The 17,679-nt window shown below is 38.8% G+C and overlaps 1 protein-coding gene across 4 annotated transcripts in view; it reads right to left on the reverse strand.

Moving 5' to 3' along the window:
- Positions 1-17,679, reverse strand: part of FAM151B (family with sequence similarity 151 member B) — a 49,367-nt gene that overhangs the window by 12,839 nt on the left and 18,849 nt on the right. For 3 of the 4 annotated variants that reach the window (XM_032404100.1, XM_032404099.1, XM_032404102.1), the window contains exons 4-5: positions 12,313-12,530; positions 8,183-8,318 (exon numbers count right to left, since the gene is read on the reverse strand). In XM_032404100.1, the coding sequence (XP_032259991.1) occupies positions 8,183-8,318; positions 12,313-12,530 (354 nt within the window). Of the gene's footprint in view, positions 1-3,264; positions 3,373-8,182; positions 8,319-12,312; positions 12,531-17,679 lie in introns of those variants that run through there. The other variant, XM_032404101.1, reaches the window with a different exon arrangement.

Genomic DNA, 17,679 nt, shown 5'->3' on the forward strand with positions numbered 1-17,679 from the left:
CAGAGAGAGACACAGTGAGAGCGGGAACACAAGCAGGGGGAGTGGGAGAGGGAGAAGCAGGCTTCCTGCGGAGCAGGGAGCCCGATGTGGGGCTTGATCCCAGGACCCTGGGATCATGACCTGAGCCGAAGGCAGACGCTTAACGACTGAGCCACCCAGGTGCCCTGAATCCAAAAGGTTTTGAACAGTTGTGTTTTCACTTTCACTTGTTTCCATGAATTTTTTAAATTATTTTTTAATTTCCTGGTTGACCAATTCACTCTTTAGTAGGATGTTCTTTAGCCTCCATGTATTTGAGTTATTTTCAAATTTCCTCCTGTGATTGAGTTCCAGTTTCAAAGCACTGTGGTCCAAAAACATGCAGGGAATAATCCCAATCTTTTGGTACCGGCTGAGACTTGATTTGTGACGCAGAATGTGATCTATTCTGGAGAATGTTCCATGTGCACTCGAGAAGAATGTGTATTCTGTTGCTTTAGGATGGAATGCTCTGAATATATCTGTGAAGTCTATCTGGTCCAGTGTGTCATTCAAAGACCTTGTTTCCTTGTTGATCTTCTCCTTAGATGATCTGTCCATTGCAGTGAGTGGGGTGTTAAAGTCCCCTACTATTATTGTATTATTATCGATGTGTTTCTTTAATTTTGTTATTAATTGGCTGCTCCCATGTTAGGGGCAGAAATATTTCCAATTGTTAGATCTTCTTGTTGGATAGACCCTTTAATTATGACGTAGTGTCCTTCCTCCTCTCTTATTACAGTCTTTGGTTTAAAATCTATTTTGTCTGATATAAGGATTGCAACCCCAGCTTTCTTTTGATGTCCATTAGCATGATAAATGGTTTTCCACCCCCTCACTTTCAATCTGGAGGTGCCTTTGGGTCTAAAATGAATCTCTTACAGACAGCATATTGATGGGTCTTGCTTTTTTATCCAATCTGATACCCTGTGTCTTTTGATTGGGGCATTTAGCCCATTAACATTCAGAGTAACTATTGAAAGATATGAATTTAGTGCCATTGTATTATTACCTGTAAAGTCATTGTTTCTGTATATTGTCTCTGTTCCTTTCTGGTCTATGTTACTTTTGGGCTCTCTCTTTGCTTAAAGGATTCCTTTTAATATTTCTTGTAGGGCTGGTTTGGTGATCACAAATTCTTTTAGTTTCTGTTTGTCCTGGAAGCTTTTTATCACTCCTTCTATTTTGAATGACATCGTAGGTGGATAAAGTATTCTTGGCTGCATATTTTTCTCATTTAGCACCCTGAATATATCATGCCAGTACTTTCTGGCCCACCAGGTCTCTGTGAATAGGCTGCTGCCAATCTAATCTTTCTACCCTTGTAGGTTATGGACCTCTTGTCCCAAGCTGCTTTCAGGATTTTCTCTTTGTTTCTGAGATTTGCAAGTTTCACTATTATATGTCAGGGTGTTGACTTATTTTTACTGATTTTGAGGGAGGGTTCTCTGTGACTCCTGGATTTTGATGCCTGTTTCCTTCCCCAGATTAGGGAAGTTCTCCACTGTAATTTGCTCTAATATACCTTCTACCCCCCTCTCTCTTTCCTCTTCTTCTAGGATCCCAATTATTCTAATATTGTTTCATTTTATGGCGTCACGTATCTCTCAAATTCTCCCCTCGTGATCCAGTAGTTGTTTATCTCTCTTTTTCTCAGCATTTTTCTCCATCATTTTATCTCTATATCACCAATTCCCTCTTCTGCCTCATTTATCTTAGCAGTTAGAGCCTCCATTTTTTTTTTAATTTTTAAAGATTTTATTTATTTATTTGACAGAGAGAGACACAGCGAGAGAGGGAACACAAGCAGGGGGAGTGGGAGAGGGAGAAGCAGGCTTCCCACCAAGCAGGGAGCCCAATGCGGGGCTCAATCCTAGGACCCTGGGATCATGACCTGAACCGAAAGCAGACACTTAACGACTGAGCCACCCAGGCGCCCCTAGAGCCTCCATTTTTTATTGCATCTCATTAATAGCCTTTTTTATTTCAACTTGATGAGATTTTAGTTTTTTTATTTCTCCAGAAAGGGATTCTCTAGTGTCTTCTATGCTTTTTTCAAGCCCAGCTAGTATCTTTATAATCGTTATTCTGAACTCCAGTTCCAACATCTTACTTATGCCCATACTGATTAGGTCCCTGGCAGTTAGTACTGCCTCTTGTTCTGTTTTTTGAGGTGAGTTTTTCCACCTTGTCATTCTTGCAGAAAGTGGTCACTTTTCTATTTGTAGAGTTGCAGTTATTCTTTTCTTAGATCTCTGGTTGAGTTCGTAGGTGTTCAGAATGATTTGATAGCTATCTAGCTAAGTTCCTGGGACCAGACGAAACTAAGGTCTCCTACTCCTCCACCACCTTGGCCTCCTCATTGACAATGTGAATTTAGGTAAAAAATCATTCAATAGGCCAAGAAGATCTTTTAATAATAAACTTCTAATTAATTCTTCATTAAGATAAAAGATATATGAATATGCACCAAATAACATATCATGAACATTTTAAAAAGCAAAAACTATGAAGGTAGAAGAGGAAACAAAAATATTTTAACACCTGGAAACTTGAACTCTCTTAGTCCATAAGAAAGCAAATGGCCAAAAAATTAAAGATGATGTATTTGCACACATGCAAAATGGCACACATTAAGATTATTTATTATACCATCCTGTGTAATATCAAATATTGGAAACATTCTTCATGTTTACCAGTAGGAAGCTCATTAAATACCATATTATAGTACATACATAAATACGATGCACCTAGAAAGGAAGCTTACCTTGGAAAGAGTCCCAAGATGTACTGCTAAGTAAAAGGCGGGGGGAAAAGCAAAGAACAGAACAGAAGCAAGGTACATGCTACCTTTGCTTTAAATAGAGGGGAAAATAAGAATCTGTATTTGTATTCACTCTTACCTGAATAAAGAAACTACTAACTGTGGTTATCTAAGAAACTAACAACTGTGGTTAGTGAGATTGGGCAGGACTGGCTAGATGGGAAAGAGGGTTTTCACAGTATAACTCTCTGTTCTTTGGTTTTTGAACCAGGTGAATGTATTAGTTATACATTAAATGAATGAATGAATTACATTAAAAGTATTTTTTAAAGCAAGCAAAAATTAAGGCATAAAAGAGTTAAATTACATAACTAATAATGTACATTAATGGGTTACATAAATTAGTAGTTTTACTCCAATATTAATTTTCCTTTCTTACACAACAAATACCTGAATTTTAACTAGACACAAGATTTACAGAATAACAGCAACATTTCCCGGCTTCACCAGCATCTAGGTATAGGCAGATGACTAAATTACAGCAAATGAGTTGTAAGAGGATGAGAGGTGTGAAACTTCTAAGTCATGCCCTGGAAAGAAAGAGGCCTGCCATGAGCTTCTCTTTTTTCCTTCCTTACTACTGATGGAGTTTTTGAATATAGGTGAGGTTTGGTGGGGTGAGGTCCATAGCCGACAACCAAGAAAGAATTCTTGAGATGTCTTTGGTGCAAAATTGTGGTTTTTTTAAAGAACAGGGACCCGTGGGCAGAAAGAGCTGCTGCACCAGGGTTCTGAGGGGTGGCTGATTATATACTTGGGAGTTGGGGGGAGGTAAGGAAAAGGGAGGTTTTCAAAAGAAATTTCAAATGCTAAAGAGGACCTATAAGATACTGGAGGCCTTGCCATTGTCACGTTAAGGCTGTTTTTCCCTCTAGTAAGGCATTAACATTAAGGCAGTTGGGAGCTTCCTGGAGGAACATTATACTCTGCCTGCCTCAAGTATTTGTGAATGGGCTGCAGATTATAAATGCAGATAAACTTAAATTTAATTTTATCTACATTTCCTTCTGGAAGTTAGATTATTGATAAGAATGCTTTTTTTTTCTTGTAAATCACTAAGACATTTTAAACTGAGGGAGACTCTTGTCTTGGAAGACTATAATCTCTATAAGTTAACCATTTGTTTTTCCTTCCTTTAGCTTTAGGGCAGCCAGGAATGCCTGAGGATTGTCACACATTTCCCACCTGGGGGAGGGGGGGGAAGAGGGAGGGGGTTTGTGGGTGTCAGCTTGTGCTTTGTCCTCAACTTGCCTTCTGCTCCCTCATCACCACCAACTGAAACTCAGACTGGGCAGTAATCAATCTGACCATATGGATGAAGGAAATGTCCTAAGGAAAGCAGAGAATCAAGATAGAAGCATTCTGGGTCCTTGACACGTGGAGGCACAAAATCAGCCCTGAATTATTTGTGCTTTGCCAGCTATGTGAAAGAGAACTAGACTTGTTAAAGCTATTGTTAATTTAGGTTTCTATTGTAACAGCCAAACTATATCCTCATACAATAGATGAACTCATACAAAATATCTATATATTAAGCCCTTAATAAAATCTACAAAGTAAAATAAGATGTTATCTGATTACAATACAATAAACCTAGAAACTATTAATAAACCCAAAACAAATAATTCAACTACATAGATGCCTAAAAAATTTCTCTTAAAACAACTTTTGAGGAAAAACTCACAATTGTATAATACTTACAAATTGATAATAATGAAAATCTACACAAAAGAAATAATGGGACACTGATAAAGCAGTGGCCAGAGAAAAAAGAAAACTCTTAAATACTTGTATATATATATATTATATAATATATATATAATATATATATACATAGTATATAAATATATTAACATATTATGTTAATATAAAAATGAAAGTAAGTAAACCATCCAACTCAAGAAATTATAAGAAGCTACATAAAACATAATTTAAAAAGATAAAAGAGAAATTCATGAATCATTAATAAAAAACATGAATAAATCTAAGAGCTGATTCCTAAAAAAAGAGAAAGAGATAAATCCATTACCTAGTTTAATCAAGAAACAAGAGGGAAAGCTCAAATAAATAAAATAAGGAAATAAAGACATAGAAGTGTAGGGGCCAAGAGCAGGCCATCCCAACATGGACCATTTTGGCACAAATATTATTTTGAGTTAAAAACAACGAAAATTCCAGCAGATACAGGAAAATCTCTTTACCTCCCCCACAACAGCCAGCATGTACCAGGAAGAGAGCTATTAACAGAGATTGCTCTTAACCTAAGAAACTTACCACATTAATAGAGCAACAGTTGTTTTCCAAACATCTCTCACCTTCCTGCTAATGGTCTTTCTCCCCTTTGAATCCTCAGACCCAACCTTCCTACTCAGCTCCTTGAAGCCTCATGTTGCCTCACAGTCTGGAATTTCCACGTCTGCGTGGATTCCCTGTGCGTATTCTATTGAATTTGATTTTCTCCTGTTAATCTATGTCATATTTATTTAGTCCAGGACCTTGAAGGGAAGAGGAATACTTCTTCTCCAACAGAAGAAATTAAAAGAATAAGAAACTATTTTAATAGCTTCTGTGTATAAATAAACTTTCAAAAACCAGGGTGAAATGAACAATTTTCTAGGATAAATATATCAAAATTAGTTCCCCCAAAGATAGAAAATCAATATAGACCATTTACCATATAATAAAAAGGCTGTATAATTAAGCTTTCTACAAAGTATCAGGTTTAGATAGTTTACTAAAACTCAGGTGCAAGCCATTTCAATGTTATTTTTTGTAATATCCCAGAACACATAAAAAGAAGGAATGGTCCCTAGCTTTTTAAATGAAACGTACATAACATTTATACCTAAAAATGAGAAAGAAAACACACTACAGACCAATCTCACTTCCAAATGCAAACAGCCTAACTAAAATTTAGCAATGAAATTTGGCAGTATATTAAAAGAATGATATATTTCATGATCAAGTGGGGTTTATTCTGGAAATGTGAAGATAACTCAATATTATAAAATATTAACATAATTTATTTTATTGATAGATATTGGAAAAAATATTTTTACAGAAACTGAAAAGGTATTTAGTAAAAATTCAATATCCACAGGAATGTGAGTACTTCTTTAATATATGCATATCTGCTTCCCTTACTCTTTCCAACATAGCGAATTACTAAGCTGAGTTTTTTCCTGGATGATTTGGGAAAATTCTTTATTACAATTCTTTATATCTGTGTGACATATGTATCAAGAATAGTTTTACGAGAATCTTTACTTTTTTTAAAAAAAGACTTTATTTATTTATTTGAGAGAGAGAGAGAACATGAGCAGGGGGAGGGACAGAGGGAGAAGCAGACTCTCCGCTGAGCAGGAAGCTGGATGCAGGGCTCCATCCCAGGACCCTGAGATCTAGACCTGAGCTGAAGGCAGATGCTTAACTGACTGAGCCACCCAGGCGCCCCTAGAATCTTTACATTTTTATGTGTTCAAATATATCAAACTTTCCTTTTTTTTTTTTTTTTTAGAGAAAGAGCGTTTATGCATATGCAAGCATGAGGGGAGGACAGAGGGGGTTTGGCAGAGGGAAAGGGAGAGAGAAAATCCTAAGCAGGCACCACACTCAGAAGCACAGAGCCTGAGCCAGGGCTCAATCCCACAACCCTGACATCATGACTTGAGCCAAAATCAAGAGTCAGCTGCTTAACAGACTGAGCTGCCCAGGTGCCCCTCAAACCTTCCTTTTATAGTGGTGAGAGAAAAATTCTCTAAAGTCCTGATATACAAGGGAAGCCATTTTAGATTTCCTTCTAAGTCAGCAGTACTGTATATAAACTTTTTTCAAGCCAAAAGCCTGATGTATGGCCTGCCATGCATGCATTGTACACCTGGTTTGTGAATGAATAGCCTAAAGGAAAACTGTCTTGTCCTTGAGATATTGATCAATGCTCCTGCTCTCTGCATTCCTTGATGCCTGCCTATATACCAATCTATAATCCTTTGAGCTTTTACAAGATGTAAAAAAGTATATAACCCTGTAAACTCATTCATTCTCTAGAACACTTTCTTCCCTGCGTTTCCCAGGTAGCTTTCTTAATTTGAGCTCAAGTAAAACTAATTTTTTTTTTTTTTTTAATATTAGAGTTCTTTCTCTGGTAACATTGCGGTGACAAAAGCTTCTCGATTTGTGCCTTACTAAGAAAGGTCTTCTCCATTCTGAAACTATATAAAATATCATATTTTTTCTTTATGTATTTAATGTTTGATTTTCAAGTCTTTAATTCATCTGGAATTTATTTTGGAAGAAAGATTTTTTTTTTTTTAAGATTTTATTTATTTGACAGAGACATAGCGAGAGAGGGAACACAAGTGAGGGGGGGGGCACGGAGAGGGAGAAGCAGGCTTCCTGCCAAGCAGGGAGCCCAATGTGGGGCTCAATCTCAGGACCCCGGAACCATGACCTGAACAGAAGGCAGACGCTTAATGACTGAGCCACCCAGGCGCCCCTATTTTGGAAGAAAGATTACGAAAGGTGCCAGTTTTTTCTGCACAGGTGGCCTGTTCTCACATACCATACTAAACTTTTGCACCAGTGATTTGAAATGATAGCTTTTCCTAAACTAATTTCCATGATAGATTTGGGTTTATTTCTGGATTTTCCCTGTTGCTCTACCGACTAGTATATTAAAAAGATAGTATCAAAACTGCTTCAGTATCTGTACATTTATAATATCTTTTGATATTTAATAGGTGGTCCAACTAATTTTTTATTACATATTAAAATGATAAAACTTTTATATGGAAAAAACTTCAGAAATTAAGATAGAACTCAAAGAGAAACTATTTTATCAACTTAAAACTTTCTGAGAATGTATAAAATAATAGAAAAAGGACATTTACTAGGCACCTACTGTGTTCAAAAACTTTTGTGAGGAATAGAGGTAAAAGACATGATGTTAGGTAAGTGAAGATTCATCAGGAGCTTCATTCAAGTGAGGGAGTATGTTTGCTTACACAATCAGTGCTCATTCTGTCTCCATCTTTTGCTCACACACAGTCTTTACTTTTTTTTTTTTTAGATTTTATTTATTTATTTTTGAGAGAGAGAAAGAGAGAGCATGAGTGGAGGGGGGAGGGGCAGAGGGAGAAGGAGACTCCCCGCCAAGCAGAGAGCCTGATGTGGGGCTTGATCCCACGACCCTGGGATCATGACCTGAGCCGAAGGCAGACGCTTCACCGACTGAGCCCCCCAGGGCCCCCACACACTGTCTTTACATAATCAGTTTTCATCCTCTGTCTCTTTCTCACATATACTCACAGGCACATGATATTTTGTTAAACTTATACGTACCTGTTTGATTTCTTTAACAGCCAGAGTAACTGAGAACAGGACTGCCTGACTAATGCTGCTCTGACAGGAAATGTTACAGGCTGCTTCAGCTCCTTACATATATATTCCATTTCTTTCACCATTGTCCAGCTGTAACCTGAAATGAAAGAAAGAAATTCAATTTTTCTAACTGGCATCCTAAAAGTCAGTTAAATAAAAAACTAAATTAAATTACCTATGAGTAGGTAATTTATAGGTATTTTATTAAAAGTTCTATTTAGATTCAGAGTGAATTAAAATACCACTTAATACATGAAAATATTTTGAATGGAAAATAGAGACAAAAAATCAAGTCTAAAATCATGCCACAAGTGACCTAGAGCAAAATAAAAAAAGGTTAAAATATTAAAAAAGGTTTTACTAATCTCTCAAGCACAAAAAAAGCAAATTTTGACACTATGTTTATCTTAAAGATTCTAAGACTCTTCCCTTAGGTATATCTGCCTCATTTTTTTTTTTTAAAGATTTTATTTCTTTGAGAGGGAGAGAGAGACAGAGAGTGAGCAGGAGCACAAGAACAGCGGGAGGGAGAAGCAGACTCCCTGCTGAGCAGGGAGCCTGATGAGGGGCTCAATCCCAGGATCCCGGGATCATGACCTGAGCCGAAGGCAGAGGCCCAACCAACTGAGCCATTCAGGCGCCCCTATCTGCCTCATTAATATTCTCTATAAACATATTTTCCAGGGTGTCTGGGTGGCTCAGTTGGTTAAGCATCTGCCTTCAGGTCAGGTCCTGATCTCAGGGTCCTGGGATTGAGCACGCTGGGCTCCACACTCAGTGGGGAGTCTGCTTGTCTCTCTGCCCCTTCCCCTGCTCATGCTTGCTCTGTCTCTCTCTCAAATAAATAAATAATATCTTTTTAAAAAGGTAAATAAATAAACTTAGATTTCCCATTGTGTTACTTAAGTATTCTTTTCCAACAGAAAGATGCCTGCTAGGTAGTAGATGTTTAAGAAATAATTATCTTCATGATTATTTTTTGGCTAGTCCAAACTATTTGGATTAGAGTAGAAATAGGAAAATGTCCTTCATTTTTTTTAATGATTTTATTTATTTATTTAGAGAGAGAGCATGTGTGTGAGTGGGGGGAGGGTCAGAGGGAGAGAGAGAGAATCCCAAGCAGACCATGCTTTTAGCATGGAGCCTGACACGGGATTCGATTCCATGTCCCCGAGATGATGACTTGAGCCAAAATCAAGAGTTGGATGCTTAACTGACTGAGCCACCCAGGCATCCCAAAAATGACTTTTATATATGGGTTTTAAATCATGTTAAGAGACTGTGGAAAACACACTTGCCTGTTTATAAAGGCTTTGGGAAAAAATTTATATTTTGGGGGGCACCTGGGTGGCTCAGTCAGTTGAGCGACCAACTCCTGATTTCAGCTCTGGTCATGATCTCAGGGCTGTGAGACTGAGCCCCTCATCAGGTTCTGCGCTGGGTGTGGAGCTTGCTAGGGATTCTTTCTCTTCTTTTCCTTCTGCCTCTCCCCCCTTTGTCTCTGAAAAAAAAAAGAAAGAAAGAAAAAAATTATATTTTCAAAATAACAGCCTCTATGGGGCACATGGGTGCCTGGGTGATGCAGTGGGTTAAAGTGCCCGATTCTTGGTTTCTGCTCAGGTGGTGATCTCAGGGTCGTAGGACTGAGCCCCACGTTGGGCTCCGCACTCAGCATGGAGTCTGCTTGAGACTCTCTCTCCCTCTCCCTCTGCCCCTCCCCTGCAGAATAAATAAATAAATAAATAAATAACAGCCTCTATCAAAAACAGGCTGTAAAAAATATTGGTAAATAAAGGAATATTTTACCTGCTTCTCCCTCTGCCTCTGCCTTTCTCTCTCTGTCTCTCTGTCTCTCATGAATAAACACATAAAATCTTTAAAAAAAAAAAAAAAAAAAAAAGAGGGTGCCTGGGTGGCTCAGACGGTTAAGCGTCTGCTTTCGGCTCAGGTCGTGATCCCAGGGACCTGGGATGGAGGTCTGCATCAGGCTCCCTGCTCTGCGGGGAGCCTGCTTCTCCCTCTGCCTCTGCCTCTCTCTGTCGCTCATGAATAAATAAATAAAATCTTTAAAAAAAAAGAAGGAATATTTTATAGAAAGCCTATGTGAATATGTTAGTTTAGCAGCTAAATTCCTCATGAAAGAAGGGCAATGTTCTGCTTTCCTTGAAAATCTGAAAAACTGTATCTTTGTAATTAGAAAAAGGGATTGCTAACAGAAGCTGTATTTACGTGACTATAAATTTATAAACTCTTTTCTAAATCTGTGAAATAAGGGGTGCCTGGGTGGCTCAGTCAGTTGGGCAGCTGACTCTTGATTTCTGCTTGGGTTGCAATCTCGGGGTTGTGAGATCTGGCTCCAAGCTCAGCATGGAGTCTCCTTGGGATTCTCTCTCTCCCTCTCCCTCTGCCCCTCCCCCCACTCACATGCACAGCTCCCCCAAAAATCTGTGACATAAGAAGTAAGGAAGCATAAAGCACATGTTGGTAATGACAAGAGGGCAATGGGAAAAAAGCAGCCTGGACACATTCAACACCAAAATGACTTCAAAATCCAGATATAGTCTAATTCAGTTAAAGCTTGAGGTTAAGCCAGAATTATACTAAACAGCGACAAAAGGAGTTTAGATTCAGTAAGGAAGTTACTAAACTATTTCTAGTTTACCTTATTTAAACACTTTGAAGTATAAGCAATATTCTTTAATGAAACTAATAAAAATTAAAATGATTAAAAAATTAGAATTATGGTAAAGCATATTATTCTTTGTCTCAATCACATCAATTGCTGGCCCAGAGGGTTAGAACCTAAATGTCACTACTCACTAGATAGCAGTTACTCTAACCTTACGTTGGACTAAAAAGTTAACATCTAAAAACAATAATTGCAGGGGCGCCTGGGTGGCTCAGTCGGTTGGGCCTCTGCCTTCAGCTCAAGCCATGATCCCAGGGTCCTGGGATTAAGCCCCATGTTGGGCTCCTTGCTCAGCGGGAAACCTGCTTCTCCCTCTGCCACTCCGCCTGCTTATGCTCTCTCTCTCTGTCAAATAAATAAATAAAATCTTTAAAAAAAAACCCAATTATTGACAATAAGTAAAAGATGAATTCCCTGAACACAGGATAAAGACTAACATCTCCATAGGCTCTAAATACCTTCTTAATTTATTTTTACCATGTGGACAGGTGCTCCAGAGCATCTGATTGCTTACGAGCTGTTTACCTGTAAATCACTGCCTAGGGATATATGAAGAAATAAAAAGATGAACCCAAATAGCATAATCAGTTTCAACCAGGAAAAAGAAGCTGAATGTCAAGTCGATCCTGAAGTGAAGAGGTGAAAGGAAAGAAGGGATCCAGCCTAGAGAAGAGTCTCATGGCCTCCCACTCCCCTGTCCAGCCAAAGAGAGGAAACTAGCAGTCTACTTGTGGAGCCCCTTTCAGTGTCCATGGAGTAGAACTTGTGCTCTTCAACAACACTCCCCCAACTTCTGGCCTCACATCACTGGAGAAGTTTTTGTTACTACTTCTTTATCTTTCATCTGACATTGGAAGTTTGCTCCAAGGTAAAAAGAAAAAAAAAAGTATAGGATGTTTTGCAAGTTCAAAGAGACCAACTCAGGATTTGTTTAAAGTTTATAGAGGCGGCTTTGGTTAATCTAGACCATGCAAATTTCCCATCGAAGTTTGGTGACACACTGTCACCAACAAATGCAGTCTATCTGAAATAAACGAAAGAAGGGCGCCTGGGTGGCTCAGTCGTTAAGCGGCTGCCTTCAGCTCAGGTCATGATCCCGGGGTCCTGGGATCGAGCCCCACATCGGGCTCCCTGCTCAGCAGGAAGCCTGCTTCTCCCTCTCCCCCTCCCCCTTGTGTTCCCTCTCTCACTGTCTCTGTCTCTCTGTCAAATAAATAAATAAAATATTAAAAAAAAAAAAAAACCGAAAGAGTCATACAGATGCCTTTAGGGCCAGACCTTTATCTCCATTAGGCTCTTAGATTGTGGAATAAGTTTTTGGTTTTGTATTTAAACCTGTTATTTTTATATTTTGAGTGGATTTTAATTTGACCAATAAGAAATACATTTTAAAAATCATTACCTTCATTGACTTTCTCAGGATGCCATCCTGTTGTCCAACCCAGAGAAAATGTCACATCAGGAAAGAAGGATGTTACCATGTCTATAAAAGGTTTTGCATCCACTACCCTGCTATTTCCATTTGGACCCGGAAGAATATCAGCATTAATCCACACAGGACGTTTCAGATGCCTCTTCACATTCTCCAGGAGCATCATGGATGGTTCTACAGCTGCCAGACTAAAAACATAGTTGTTGTCAATGAGACGTATTCCTAAAGTAAAAGTAAAAAGTTCTTTCAGACTAGTGGTTTCAATGTTTTCAACTTCCTAACAAAAGTGTAATATGATAATAACTGAATTAAATAAAATCTAAGATCATATAGCACCAGAGGAGAAAGTTAACATATGCCGTATCTCAAAATGTTGATTTATACTTATTATTCATGAGGATACCTTAAAGGTTCTATAAATACATGAATAATGCCACTACTTGTAGACAGGCTGAAGTTTCAAAACTCTGTATTAGGAACACTCAGTATAAAATAATTTAAGAAAAGACATAAATATTCACTCATTAGAGAATGTATAAATAAGACTTAAAAATTAGATATACTCATAACCTGAAAATTCACATTTATGAAAATACCTACAGTACACCCAGGCACTGTGTCTCTAATACTGACTCATAACCCTAGAGAAAAGAGCCTCTTTTCCTTCATGTATTCTTTTAAGTTTGGATGCATAAATATGTTTCTAAAACTGATTGCAAAGTATAAAATTATAACATCCTCTTAAAGCTTTTATACATTTCATAAACGTCTTTTCTAGAAACTAGAGACAACTATATTTTAGTTACTATTTATTTATTTATTTATAAAGATTTTATTTATTTATTTGACAGAGAGAGAGAGATAGTGTCGAGAGAGGGAACACAAGCAGGGGGAGTGTGAGAGGGAGAAGCAGGCTCCTCGCTGAGAGGGAGCCCGATGCGGGGCTGGATCCCAGGACCCTGGGATCATGACCTGAGCCCAAGGCAGACACTTAACGAACTGAGCCACCCAGGTACCCTATTTTTTTTTTTTAAGATTTTATTTATTCATTTGACAGAGAGAGAGCTAGCGAGCACAAGCAAGGGGAGTGGCAGGCAGAGGGAGAGGGAGAAGCAGACTCCCCAGTGAGCAGGGAGACTGATGTAGGGCCCGATCCCTGGGATCACAACCCAAGCCAAAGGCAGTCACTCAACCAACTGAGCCACCCAGGTACCCCTTTAGTTACTATTTAAATAAAAAAGCAGTTTTACTCTTTTCTGTACATCTATTCTAACTGACATCTATAGATTTTGAAACAGTAAGGTTTTAATCAGCCTACATAAATTTTACTTATTTTTTAAGATTTATTTATTTATTTATTTTAGAGAGAGAGAGAGAGGGAACAGGGGGAGGGGCAGAGGGAGAGGAGGAGAGAGAATCCTCAAGCAGACTCCCTGCTGAGAGCAGAGCCCAACGCAGGGCTCCATCCTAGGACCCTGAGATCATGATCTGAGACAAAATCAAGAGTTGGACACTTAACCAACTGAGTCACTCAGGTGCCCCCATAAATTTTACTTTTAAAAATAAATACACAAACTTTACTGGACTACTACACTACTTATAATTCTGAATCTCTTCTGAACCTTTAAGGCCTAAGTTTGCTTCTGAGAAAATTAGCTTTTAATGACTACTACAGTGGGAGGCTAAGACTTGGGGAGATGGCTGTTGGAGGGGAGAACATTCAGTACCCTCTCCTCACATTTCCATCTTTCTTAAGGGATTGAGTCCTCCTGCCTATGTTTCCACCACTCTTCAACTCACTCCTTTCAGGCCTCCTACTCTAAGAAGAGAAACTGAGAACCTCATTATTTATTAGGTCATATTTATTAGTGAGCAAGGATACTGCTCATTAAAACCAGAGGAAGCCAGCCTCCAGCCTGTCACTCTGCTCCCATGTAGTGAGCTTCTTTTTGTTCATTCTTCTCCCTCTGAAATGGAGGCCCTAGATGTTAGTGGATTACTAAACTCTAATGCTGGACCTTGCAGACTTTAATTCAGATGCTGTCATTTCTCTGTCTCAAACGCTTTTTGCCTTATCAAAATCAGTGCCATGTTAAAACCATAATTCTAAGATCTGGCACCCCCATTTTTGGTAGCAAGCAACTTATACCTGTGACTCCAAAGCTTGCTTGTCTGCAAGTCCTGCAGCAGCAGCCAGGTTCCTGTGGGGTTCTGCTCTTCATGGTGGAAGAGGAGGAAAACCTGAACTAATCCATGCATGTCTGCCACCAACATCTCTTTTTCCAGAAAGAATTCTGATTTCTTAAGAAATTTGGTGTCTGTGGAGGTTCGGTTAAACACTAATTTCCAGTTTACATTCGGGGGGAGATTCTTAGGCTTTCTCAATTTAGTAAGGTGATATAGGGCTGTTCAATAATGGTTTACTACTGGTTAACATCAGCAGACAGCATATTCTCCCCAAAACTGAAATTACACCAGCGTATATGAAGTGTCTACTATGTGCAAAGCACCGTGCAGTTAAACCTAAGGAGTTATGACACAGAACATAATGAAAAACAATTTAATATATGTATTCTATTTTTATATGTAAATATTTTAATTATTGCTAATATAGACTATGTTAATGCTACTTTCCCTTATCAATAACTTAAATAAGAAAATAAAACCTATATTAAGAAAAACCTAAAACCGGGGCGCCTGGGTGGCTCAGTTGGTTAAGCGATGGCCTTCGGCTCAGGTCATGATCCTGGAGTCCCTGGATCGAGTCCCGCATCGGGCTCCCTGCTCGGCAGGGAGTCTGCTTCTCCCTCTGACCCTCCCCCCTCTCATGTACTCGCTCTCTCTCATTCTCTCTCTCTCAAATAAATAAATAAAATATTAAAAAAAAAAAAAAGAAAAACCTAAAACCTTACTAAAGAAAATAAAACTTTTTGTGTTGTAGTTTTTATATTTCTGGAACAGAAAGTTGACAAAACAATGATAAAATTCTTCTTGAAGAGTAAATGTTGAGGAAAAGCCATATCATTTTTGGGGAAGAAAAAAAAAAAGACTGAGGATGTATTTTGCCCAACAGCAACGTATAATGTATACTTCAAAGAATAACATACCATGTTCCAGATAAAATTTTAGTACTTAGTTATTATTTGTATACCAAACAAAATAACTTAGAGGCATAAAATAAGAACTAGTAAAATTTGACTTATAGGTCCATCAGCTCCTGTTACAGAGGTAGTACAGAGTTCTGGTTCACAGTGAGAACTCTCCAGCCAGGCTGGTAGATTTCCTACCAACTATGTGACAACAAGCAGTCTACTTCCTACTCTGCCTCTGTTTCCTCATCTGGAAGTGAGGATAATAGCAATAAGGTGCCTCCCAGGATTGTTATGAGGATTAAATGAATTAACGCATTCAGTGCTCTTAGAAAAGTGTCTGACACAGTATACATGTTCATATAACTGTTAGTTAAATTCATTCCCCTTCAAATATGTTATGACCAAAAACTTTGCAAAATCCTTTTCTTAGTGGCTCAGTTCATGTGTGTGTGGTAGCTGCGAGGAACGAATGAGTTGATCTGACTAGTGAGGAGCCAAAGAATGTATCAGAGAGAACAAGAATGTATCAGAGAGAACAATTCAATGGGGAATAGTAAACATACACATGAAAAGGCAAGGATAGCTAAAACTCTGAGTTACCAAACATTAAAGATCAAATGCTTTATTTCACGGTACAGAGAAAACTGAACTAGCTCCAGGAAACCTGGGATCTCGTCCTAGCTCAGCTGTCAAGTTCAGCTATTGTTCTTGGGTCAATTATTTAACTTCTCTGGGACTAAGTCTCTTTGTCAATAAAATAGAGTTGGGCCATTCGCCACTCTAAGCGCTTTAAGATCTTAAAATAGTTCTCTCTGGGGGGGCCTGGGTGGCTCAGTCGGTTAAGCGCCTGCCTTCGGCTCAGGTTGTGATCCCAGGGTCCTGGCATTGAGCCACGTATACGGGCTCCCTGCTCAGCAGGGAGTCTGCTTCTCCCCCTCCTTTCCTCCTGGCTTGTGCTCTCTCTCACTCACTCTCTCAAATAAATAAATAAAATCTTAAAAAAAAAAAGCTCTCTCATTTACCAAGAGTGTAATGAGGTTTACTGGTATATTTAGCCCTACAACAAACAGAGTCACCTTAATAATTCTGTAAGTAAGATTTCCAAATCTTTATTAATTTCTTGAGAATATTCAATTTAAAAATATTGTTCATAGATAAGGTAGGTTTACCACAAATCCTGGATTCTCTTTTCTTTTTTTTTAAGATTTTATTTATTTGAGAGAGAGAGAGTGAGCGAGAGAGAGCACAAGCTGGGAGAAGAGGCAGAGTGACAGGGAGAAGCAGATTCACCACTGAGCAGGGAGCCCAATGCAGGGCTCAATCCCAGGGCCCTAGGATTATGACCTGAGCCGAAGGCAGATGCTTAACCCACTGAGCCACCCAGGTGCCCAAAATCCTAGATCTTCATAGCAGTCACCTTCATGGGACTTATGGTGAGCTTTTGTGATATCACACTATATTCCTGGCTTTATCTATAATTTTTACACTGCCAAAATACCACAAAAGTAAAATTTTCCATGACCGCCATAGAAAAGGAAATAACACTTAGTCTTGCTCTTCATTGTCAATGCTTCCAAAATATTATTTATAAGGAACTCTTGGGTTATTGAAAGACTTCTAGATAATTCTCCATATACAAATATAACATAAATCAAGTAGGATATCCATTAACTACCCAAACTACTACCAACTCTCTCTCTCAGACTATTTTTTTTTTTTTAAGAAGGGGAGTAGGGGGTAGGCAGAGGGAGAGACAGAATCTTAGGCAGGCTCCATGCCCAGCACTTTGCACAACTCGGGACTTGATCTCACAACCCTGAGATCATGACCTGAGCCAAAATCAAGAGTCTGATGCTTAACTGACTGAGCCACCCAGGTTTCCCTCGGACTACCTTTTTTTTTTTTTTTTAAGATTTTATTTATTTATTTGATGCAGAGAGACACAGCGAGAGCGGGAACACAAGCAGGGGGAGTGGGGAGAGGAAAAAGCAGGCCTCCCGCAGAGCAGGGAGCCCGAGGTGGGCCTCAATCCCAGGACCTGGGATCATGACTTGAGCCAAAGGCAGACGCTTAACGACTGAGCCACCCAGGCGCCCTCCCCTCGGACTACTTTTAATGAAAGTAGCATTTTAAATTTACCATTCTATTATCACAATGGTCACTTATGATAAATTCCTTTGTAAAAATGAACTTAATTTTAGCCTCAAAGGGTTCCTAAGAAACAATTTAAGCAACCAACTCAATA

This window comes from Phoca vitulina, unplaced genomic scaffold (genome assembly GCF_004348235.1).
Source record: "Phoca vitulina isolate PV1807 unplaced genomic scaffold, GSC_HSeal_1.0 scaffold6, whole genome shotgun sequence".
In the NCBI taxonomy this organism is placed as follows: Eukaryota; Metazoa; Chordata; class Mammalia; order Carnivora; family Phocidae; genus Phoca; species Phoca vitulina.